Source organism: Crocodylus porosus, unplaced genomic scaffold (genome assembly GCF_001723895.1).
Source record: "Crocodylus porosus isolate Cpor-Errol unplaced genomic scaffold, CroPor_comp1, whole genome shotgun sequence".
Classification (NCBI taxonomy): domain Eukaryota; kingdom Metazoa; phylum Chordata; order Crocodylia; family Crocodylidae; genus Crocodylus; species Crocodylus porosus.
In genome coordinates this window covers 1,890,304-1,900,841 of record NW_017728945.1, presented here as the reverse complement: position 1 = coordinate 1,900,841, position 10,538 = coordinate 1,890,304, and the positions used below count along the sequence as shown (strand labels likewise).

Below are 10,538 nucleotides of genomic sequence, written 5' to 3'. Positions count from 1 at the left end.
GAAATGTGGAGAGCTGGGGAATGTGACCAGATGGCCTGAGCACCGGGTTGGCAGACATCCAGGAAGGCCTGAAGTCCTTACCCTGTCGCTGCCAGTGGCTTGCTGGATGACCTTGGGCAAGTCACTTTATTCCCTAGAGTTTTCAGGAAGGGATGGGCTGGTCAGGCACTAAATCTACCTAGCCTGCCGGTAACACTTGCAGGCTGCACAAAGGTTGGCAGAATGATTAATAGAGATGTGATCGGCAGGGGCTGTCGGCTCCTTCAAGCAGAATGTGCTTTAATGCAGCCCCATGCAAAGATATAGCCCTAGGAACAGGGGTGCAGGCCTCTACTCCAGAATTAGGAGACTGTATCCTGGGAAGCTGTGACTCTGCAGGGATATAGGGGTCACAGTGGACAACTGAACATGAGCTCCTACTTTAATGTGTTGACAAAAAGGACTAGTGCAAGCCTTGGATGTATGGACAAGTAGAGGGTAGAAAGGAATAGACAGTGGTTTAACCTCTGTACAGAGCATTGGTAAGACTGACAGTGGGCCATTGCACGTAGTTATGGCATCCACATTTTTAAAACGATGTCACAAAATGGGAGGTCACTGAAAGCGGGTAGAGAATTGATCTGAGGACTGGAGGAAATGCCTTGCAGTGATATAAAGAGCTTCAGCTGTTAGATTATCAAGAGGGGAAGTGACCTGATGACAGTGCATGTACCTCTGTGGGGGAAAACACCAGGTACAAAAAGGGTGCTAATCTAGCAGAGCAAGAGCCAATGGCTGGAGGCTGAAGGCAAACACACTCAGAATGAGGGACATGGTTTCAGCTGCAAGGGTGTCTAAACACTGGGACACTGCAGCAGTCAGCTTCTGCTGTTTTCAAGGCAAGAAACACCCTTTCAGCCAGACACCTGTTACTAGGTTCGACAACTGGGTGAAATTTAACAGCCTGGGAGATAAAGGAGGTCAGGCAAGATGATGGAACTGTCCTTTTTTGCCTTCAGTTCCATGAATGTATAAATTAATCTGTAGGAAGGTCCAAGGCAGCCAGTTATCGGGTCAGAGGCACTGACCTTGCTGCATCTATATATGTGACACTTGTATCTGTTGAGTTGTTAGGTGGCTCATGCCCTGGCCCCATGCAGCATAGCCACAGGAATCCACGGGCTGGCGTAGGGGGCAGGAAGATGAACTGAAGTATCATGTTTTGAAGCCAGGACTCGGTTTCCACCTTCACACCTCTCCCCCCACCCCAGCTCTGCAGCAGCCCTACCAGAAAGCTGACGTTCTTCCTATTGCAGTTCTCCAGCCTTCTCCAGTCATGGTAACTTTTACTAATGAGCCTGTAGTGTTTGGGATCAGAAGCACCCCTTCCTCCTACATGGGCACCCCCACTCCTATGTGGGATACATCACCACCATGTAGTGTTTTTATATGAGGCTAGCAGGGCCAGGTTTGGGTCTAAACACAATGGACCCAAATCTGAGCAATGGAGAAGCAGCTCTCCTGTAGTGGCATCTGTGCCACAGACAAGACCTCTTTCTCTAGCTCAGTGGTTGTCAACCAGAGGTATGCATATGCCTAAGGGTACTTAAAAAGGTCACGGGGGATATGAGGAATCCTTCTGCTGTGTGCACCCCAGCAGGGGCCCAGGGGGCACATACCACCCCTGACCCCCACCACAATCTGTGCATGGGGCGGAGGCAGCTGCTGCTGCACGCTGGGCTTTGTGCATCACTGCAGCTGCCCTGGGAGTGGCGTGATGCTACCTGGGTCCTGCTACTGGTTGGGCAGTGGGCACGGCACAGCCCACCGGTGGCAGGCACATGGCATCGTATCGCTCGCAGAGCAGCTGCAGTGGTCTCTACCCCGCATACACATCAGGGGGCACATGCCCCCCCGGCCTCTGCTGGGGTATGTGCAGCAGCAGGATCCCCCCACACCCCTGAATGAACTGCCTAGGCTCTGATTGTCCCACAACCCGGCCTGGGCAGGGCCCCATTCACCCTAGCCCCTGCCCCACCTTGCCCCACTCCCTCCCTCACTGTGGGGGCCTCAATCTGCCCCCCCCCGGCCCTTTCCCCTCCCCCACAGACTTAGCTGCCGGGGAAGGGGGCGCATGTGCGTGCATGCATGCTCATGCTCAGCCCCCTCAAAAAATTTTTTAATATCATTTCATAGTTGGTAGGGTCGGAAGGGACCTGAGCAGATCACCAGGTCCCTTCCGACCTGATAAATGGGTACATGAGCTGAAACTTTGAGACAGAAGGGGTACACTTGTTAAAAAGGGTTGAAAACCCCTGCTCTAGCTCAACCTCTGGCCAGGGAATCTCCAGGCTGCCTGGGAAGAAAGTAGGCTATTCCCTGTATGTGTGGAGCTTATATGTTGGCACTGTTGGAGTTTAATGGCAGGCAGGAAAGAGCTCTGGCTCATACATTTATGACATGTACAAGGCATGAGCCTAAACAGGTAGCATCCCGTGACCTGTACTTCACAAGAAGTCAGGCTATGCTGCCCTTAATATCTCTGACTCCATCCATCACATGCACTCAGAGTTTTCATATCTTCATGAGTTTCTCTGGATTAGTTATTAGAAAGATGATGGCTTCAGCAAGCCAACTGAGGGAAGCAGAATCAACTGCACCTGGAGTACATTGTGTAGGTGGAGCTGTCATATCATCATGCGTAAATCCTGGTTGTTGACCTGTTCACTGCAGTGTTTACTGTACTAATACATTAAATGGTATCAATAGGGATATTGGGAAACAAGTGGGAGATGAAGCAATGACTCAAATAAGATGCCTGCCATCAAACACTTCAGGCCTGTGAAGAGACAATGCCCAGGCTGCTGGCTGAGAGGAGACAAAGGAACTTGGTGTCTTTTATAAAGAGATCTCTCGCTGCAACACAAAGCAGTGGTGCTGTGAAGCCAGCAAGCTGAAACATGTTGCTTTACATAACGACAGCTCAAAAGCTTGGGGGGACTTTCCCTGAAGAAACATGATGCAAAGGAGGAAATGGGGCAAGGCAATATCCACAATGCTCAGGATAATGCTATATGATGAGCACTCTGCTCCTGGGACTGACTGTCTCCTGAGGACACAGGGAGTTGGTGGAGAGTTGGTCAGCAGGATACAGCCCCTTGCCCAATGTGTCGGCTAAAGCTAGGTCTGCCCGGGTCCCTATCACAGGGGGCTGGGGCTGTTGATAAGACAAATAATATGTATAGCAGTGGTGACCCCCTGAGAGCGCCGGTGCATCCCCTGACGGGCCGCACTCCTCACTTAGGTGACGGGCAGGTGGATGCACCGGTGTCCCCCCCGCAAGTGCCGGCTGCAGAGTGGGGGCACCAGGACAAGCGCCGCGGCTGCTCCCCAGTCAGTGCCATCTGCAGGGTGCGGATGTCTCCCCTCTGTTTGGCATGACAGGCCATGGGGGACCCCCCCCATCCCGGTCGGTGAGATTGGCTGCCCCCCAGTCATTGAGATTGGCTGTGGGGGGGCACCCCTCCCCCAATCACTGATAGGTTACTTTTTAGCCTTGGGACACTCGGTCATAATTTTTTGGAATTAGGGGGCACCCCAAAATTGGGAATTTGGGACTCCCCAGCTGAGACCCACTGAGCTAAAACCTTGCTCATGCCAGGACCTCACTCCACTGTGCCCTGCTTTTTCTACCAGCTGCCCCCTCCCAGCCCCTGGCCTGTACCTGTAGGGGCAAGCTCTGCTCCTCTGGGAAGTGAAATGCTGACAACTGGAGCCATGTGCACCAATGGCCCCCCTTGCCAGACCCCAGAGCAGGGGAGGAGAGGTGAAGGGACAGGAGACGAACCAGGCTGTAAAGAGCAGCCCTGTAGCCCCACGGCTGCCCCTGCTCGCACGCACACACATGCAGCACAGCACACTTCTGGGACTGGCCTGGGAGCTCTTGGGGAGTGGGATAGCCATGGACACTGCTTGTCTGTGGGATGCCAGGGTGCCCAACAGAGAGGAGGAGGGATCACTTACATCCTGGCACAGAAGCTGGGTATCACGGCACTCTTGGAAGGATCTCACAGGAGTCCCCAGTTGAGAATCACTGGTACAAAGCTGGGGTTTGAAAATCTCTTTTCTCTTTTGCTTTGCTTTGGTTTCAGAAGGCTATCTGGTCATGCATCCACCTTCTGCTTTCAAAGGGAGGAACCACAGGTACCACACCTGGTTGGATCTTTTGGGTCTATAGTGGATCCAGAGAGTGTTATGGCAACAGACCTTGTCTACAGGTGGAAGATTTATGAATTTGGAGAGGGAAGGGCAAGACATCTGGCACATGGGGGGCAGGCTGAGTGAGAACTCAAACAGAGATAGAGGAGCACCAGGCAGAGACATGATGTTTCAGTCCCAGTGCAGATTACATAATTGCTTTGAGAAGGAAATGTGCACCTCAGCGAGTGAGGAAAGGGGAATTTGCTACCTATGGGTGGGGTTGTTTGCAGGTAGAAAGCAGTATGTATGTATGTATGTATGAATGAGTATGGTGTATGTGTGTGTTCATGTGTACGCATGATCATGTGTGAGGCCTGTGTGTGTACAATTCCTGGGTGTATTTGGGTGTGGGACTATATATACATGGTCAGTATTATCAGTCCCCACATGCAATAGTCAGATTCAAATCCATGAAGTTAGAAAGCAGCAATAGCAACAGCAGGGTCTCTTCCTTTCCTTCTGGCATTTGGGCCTTTGCATAGGAATCATAGGATCAGCAGAAAGTTGAGCTGGAAGAGACCTCACAAGGTCATGTAGTGCATCCCCCCTGCATCCTCCCTGACTAAACCATCGCAGCCAAGCGTGTGTCCAGCCCGCTTTTGAGAGCTTCTTGGGATGGAGACTCAATGACTTCTCTCGGCAGCCTGTCCCCATGCTTGACCACCCTCAGAGTCAGAAAGTTCCTCCTGATCGACCACCTCAATTTCCCCAGCTGAAGCTTGAGGCCATTGCTCAAGCAACGTGACACTCCCGTTGATAAAACCCAGTGTGCTGTTGGCCTTTTTTGTAACCAGAGCACACTGTTGATATACAGCTTATGGTCTGCTGTAACCCTCAGGCCCTTCTCTGCAGCGCCGCAGCCCAACCAGTCATTCCCTAATGCGTATTTGTGCATGTAACTATTCAGTCCCAAGTGCAGGACTTGGCACTTGTTCTTCCTGAATCTCATCTGATTGATGGCAGACCATTTCTCCAGGCTATCCAGGTCATTCTAGATCCTAACCCTACTCTATCCAACTTGGAGTTTGCAGATTTGCTAAGGGTATAATCAATCCCGTATTTTCCAGATTCCCTTCATAACCATGAAGTCTAGAAATGTACTTTTCTTCTTTGAGTAGCCATGCTCTCATTCAGTCAAGAAACTTTGGTACCATCCATTGGAGCTGCACCATCTGCCTCACCATCTTCACCAGGAGTTTTTGAGATTCCTGATAGTCCTGCACAGAAAGTAGCTTGGAGTGTGGTATCTCCATCCCCATTCTGCCAATGCAGTCCTGCTATGTCATTGTCCTATACTATGTCTCGAGGGATACATCATATCTCATGTACTGACTGCTCAAAGGGCATTCACTCAACAGCAGCACCATGCCCAGTGCCACCCTCCAGCAGCTCTCACCTATTCCAGCAGAGCAGCTTCCACAGGCATCCCCAGTTGAATCAACGTTGTCTAATTACTGTTTCAGTATAGACTCCGTCACAACCCCGGTTTTACTCCGCCACATCCAATTTCTTAGGACTCTTCATATTCCTCCAGGGTCTGTCCGGTGACTATCACAAGTCCAGTGATAGACCAGGTCTAGCTCCAACAAATGGCACCAGGTCACTTAAGTTCTTCTTGCTGGTTCCTTCTCTTCCTTGGAATCAAAGATATCATAAGACTTTGTGGCTGAGCTGGGGAACTGGAAGTGTGCACTGCTTTTTATTCCCCCAGCACAGGGTGGGTGAGGATACACTCCTGGGGTTGAGACAAGAGGTCTGAGAGTCAAGCACGTGTGTGTGTGGACACCCATCTTATAGAGCGTCAATTATGATAAGTCACTTCTCTTCTTTTAAAACAGAAGTCAAGATTCTCCCACATTTCCCTGACTCCAGCATCTGGGGCTTTACAAAACTCACCCTATACTCTAAGACTCACAATCACATCTCTAAAGCTGGCAGCCCTGGGTGTTAGTGAGGATTACATCAGCCTCGGTGATCTATGATCTATAGCCAATAAGTAACAGAAATAGTTAGAACCCAAGGCATCGGGCTGAGAGACAACGAGCAACATCTTCCAAGTGGCTGCCCATTTGGGGTGACCCCATTTTGGGGTGTTTGACTTTACAGCAGTGGGTCTGATTAACACCAGTGCTGAGTACCCAGAGTGCCAGATGAAATCGGTGGGAGATCCCAGTGCTCTGCACTCCTGAGAACCAGGCCCAGGGCATGCAGCCAGGGTCCCAAAAGCTACAGCCATTCTTAGAAACACTGGCCTAGGTGTCTGCACTGCTGTTGCTCTTTCCTGTGCTGCTTGAATGAAGTCTCCCTGGAAAGAAGTAAGAATTTTCCAAGATTTGTATGTCTCAGTGGAGTAGTCTGTGGTTTCCTAATGCAGTAACACAAGCCACCCACCTTCCAGAGCTATTCCAGGCACTGAAAGGGACAGATTGAGGGGGATAAATTAATACATTAGAGGATGACTTCAGCATTTGTCAGGTGTTCACTAATGAGCCCGTCTGGCACCAGCATTGTTATCCCATGTTGCAGAGGGAAGCAGGAGACTTGTCCTAGGCAGTTGTTACTGAGGATGGGACAGAAGCAGGGCAGGAAATAGAGCCCTGAGGCCCTGGATCCCAAGACCAGAGTGAGCTGGGACCCCAGGCACAGTCTCCCATGGCTATGCACTGCAACATTTCTGCTCCCCCATGGAGGATGGGCAAAGGCAAAAAAAGCCGCCTTCTTCCCCAGAGGAAACCCATCTCCTCCAGAGCTGTGTGGGTAGGCTCTGGTGCGCCTGGATGATTTATCAGGTCCTGAGCTCCAAGCCAGGCAGGCAGCTGGAAGCCCCGCACCACAGCTCCATTCCCTTTGGCCAGTCCCTTTCAGCAGATTTGCGTCCGTTGCTTATTGGGATGGGACCGTACTCCTCCCCAAAGCAGGATGGCCTTTCTCCAGCCAGCTGTGCTCCACTTCTCCCCATGGGGCCCCACATCCTGCCAGTCAGTGTAAGCCCAGGTCAGTTTGGTCTCCTGTGACCGCCTGTTAGACTCTCGTTGTCAGTCACACCACAGATTTCTGCCCGTGTGTCTGAAGTCTCTAGGATCAGTGACTACGGGCTGGGAAAAGATCTCCCACCGTGGGCCAGGCTTTTATAGGCTGCAGCACATCACCGTGCCTTTGTCTGCAGCGGGATGGAGCGGTGAGACACTCACGGTCTAAGAGACGTGCTCTCACAGGCCTGGTTCAGACAAAGTGAGGTGTTTGGTACTTATTCTGATTAAAAATAACTAAAGAGTTGCTCTTTGGTCAGCCAACTAGAAACCTATGAATGCCTTTCATCTTCCCAGAGGCCAACCCTCAGCATTCGCAGTGCTCTCATAAACTGTCGGCATTAGCCAAGAAGGCACCAAATTCAGGTTACCGCAGAATGGAGAGCGACCAGGTCTCAGCGAACCTCGTGCCAGCCACCCGCTTTCTGTTACAACAACAAGGACCCAGCTCAAGTGCCCCTGTTCCCCACCGCTGGTCCTGTTTAGCCGGGGAAGACCAGTCCCAGGCCCCGTATAACTTTACAGAACATAATACATGCTTTAATCTCCGCCCAGGATCCAAGGGGCAGCCCCATGAATGCAAGAGCACTCCCCAGACAGATGTCCTGCCGCTGCATCCTGCACCAGCTGCTGTCTCTAAGTGGTTTCATGGAGTATCCCGGCACAGAGCACATGATGAAGGTTTGATCCCAAGGTAACAGAGGACTGTGTCACAGCACCTACAGGAAACCTTGTATCTGCCTTGTCAAGCAGAAGGTAAAAACTGGTGTGGCCACGGCCATAATATAGTCATCTCGATGCTCACAGACTTGTCCAGTTCCACGTGTGACAACGAGCACTGCTGTGACCACGCTGGAGGTCCTAGTTTGTGGAGACAGCATACTACGCACATGCCTTTGGGCTTTAGGGGATAAACAGCCCGTGAGTTTGCACCAGTGCTGCAGTTCTTGTGGCATGATACCAACCCAGCATTTCAGACCCCCGCTCACTTATAATGGACTCCATAGAACACCGATTCACAACCGGGGGTACCCCAGGGTGCCACAAGATCCTTTGAAGGGTGTATCAGGAAGCGCGAGAATATTAGCAGATACGGTCAGGCTCAGGCTTTCCTCGCCTGGCTGCTCCCCTGCCCCCACTGCCTGCCCCTTCTGCTAGGATATAAGCACTGGGATAAATAAAGTTGTTTTTGAAATGGGGCCCTGCTCAGTTCACACAAGTCACGGGGTCTAAGGAGGGGTGCCTCGAGACTCAAACTGTTAAGAACCGCTGCTGTAGAAAAATCCAGCCAAGGGGAGGTTGCGGGGAGCTCGCGTCACCAAGCATACATGTGTGAGTGTATTATCAACAGGAGGCAGGCGAGATTCTTTGGGTAGATGTGATATCTTTTATTAGACCAACTAAATAGTTGGCAAACAAAAGCTCTTTGCAAGCTTTCGGGCATAAACGCCCTTCTTCAGGCATTGGGAGACTGCTGCTGTTTTGTGTTCTCCAAGGTGGAAGAGAAGTTACCAACAGGCCCTACCCAGCAAAACCAAGAGACAACACCGGCGAAGGCTCCCAAAGGGAGTGCAAAGCGCGTGTGTCCAGTTGGACAGGCTGTAGCCGAGCACAGCATGGCGGGGTGCTGGGTTTGGAAGCAGGGATGTTTGGTACGATGATCGGGCGATCAGGAAGCGGTGGTGGGAAGCTGTGGCACGGCATCCAGCCTCCCCATTCTCCTGCAGCAGCTCCATGGGCCTGTACCGCGGGGAGCGTGGGGCTGGCTCAGGAGGCTGTAACTGAGTGAGGAAACCTCTCTTGTTGGCAGCTGCATATGAGACTGTTCAGGATGCAGGGGAAGGGGGTTTGGCTGCCTGCTGTCTGGGGAGTCACTAGTGCGGGCAGATGAAAGGGGCTCGGGTGTAAAAGGGGGCCACACATTGAAATAGGCAGTGAAGGAAGCTAGTCACAGGCTGAACAGCACCGGTCTCTGCTCCAGGTGATGTCTAGAGAGGGCGGGCTGAGCAAAGCTCGTGCACCGAGCAAGGCAACCGCCTCTGGTCGGTCGATTCCTCCTATGCCCCGAAGAGCAAGACCTTGTAAATAAGCAGAGGTGCATGAGTGATCCCTGACTCCATCCCTGGCCCCTGCTCCCAGCTGTGTCACTAATGCCTCCTGCTGCCTAGAATCACTAATGTTCAGCTGTGTGTCATAGGCTCTGTACTGCTTACAGATGCTCTTCCTTGGCACAAGCTCCCTTTGGCAGCTGGAGGCAGTGGGCCTACTCCATGCTCTCACCACATACAGCACAGGAAGCGGCTTACAGTGTGAGATAGCTGCACGTTGTCACAGCATCGGGGTGGGGGGCTCATATCAGGGACATTTGCCCAGCGCCGGAGGTGGAACGCATGTGAGTGCAGAACTGCAGTTGTTCTAGATGAGACGCTGCCTCAGCACCAGCCGCCCCCAGCCTGTCCTTGGCGAATACCGCGTGTGTGTGGGTGCACGGTGCTGGGGAAGGGGTATAAAACCCACGGCACTGCCAGCGTTGCAGAGGAAGCATTGCCGTCCTCGGGCTTCCCTGAAGGAGCGAAACACCTGCTGTCGCTGGGGAAACCGTCGCAAGGGGAAAGAGCCTTGAGTCAGCGGAAGCTGGAAGTGAGCAGCGCCTTTTGTGCCCAGGGTTTGCAGAGCCTTTAAATCAGCACAGGCTTCCTAGTAAGGGCAGGTCCCTAAGGCAGGTCAAGTCCCAGCCTGAGCTTTGAACTCTCCCTCTGTGCTGGTGGCTGATAAAGCAGCTCCTGGGAGCACCCAGTGCAGCTCGTGACTGCCAGGCAGGTGCCCGGCCAGGGAGGAAGGAAACCCAGCCCGATGGACCTCCAGAGCTGCAGTGTGGACAACACTCCAGGAGAGCCCAATGACCAGTAAGTGCATTTTTCTTTTTCTTTTGAGCAAGTTCCTTCCTGGGACCACTCTCAGGGGCTGATCCAACAGCATAAGATGGGTGCGATTCAACCTGCCCCTTGGACCACGCAGCCCGCACTGCCCACAGACGCAGCCTTCGAGGGGCAGGGCATGGACTCTCCCTGTAGGCAAACACACAGGTGTGCGTGTGGATGGGGATCTCTGCCCCCGCTGCCCTCTCTCCCGTGCCTCTGCGGGCAGTGGGGCACTGCTTGACACAGGCCAGAAACACAGCAGCTGGGTTCACTTTACTTCAGTTTTTAGAGATCAGATTTATTGTTCTTCTGTGTGTGTGTGTGTGTGTGTGTGTGTGTGTGTGTGTGT

The 10,538-nt window shown here is 52.4% G+C and overlaps 1 protein-coding gene across 1 annotated transcript in view; it reads left to right on the top strand.

The window, feature by feature from the left end:
• Positions 1-9,902: 9,902 nt before the first annotated feature.
• LOC109320480 (GRAM domain-containing protein 3-like) overlaps positions 9,903-10,538 on the top strand; it is a 19,032-nt gene continuing 18,396 nt past the window's right edge. Inside the window, exon 1 of the mRNA XM_019550601.1 lies at positions 9,903-10,174. Coding sequence (XP_019406146.1) covers positions 10,122-10,174 — 53 coding nt within the window. The 5' untranslated portion in view covers positions 9,903-10,121. The remainder of the gene's footprint in view (positions 10,175-10,538) is intronic.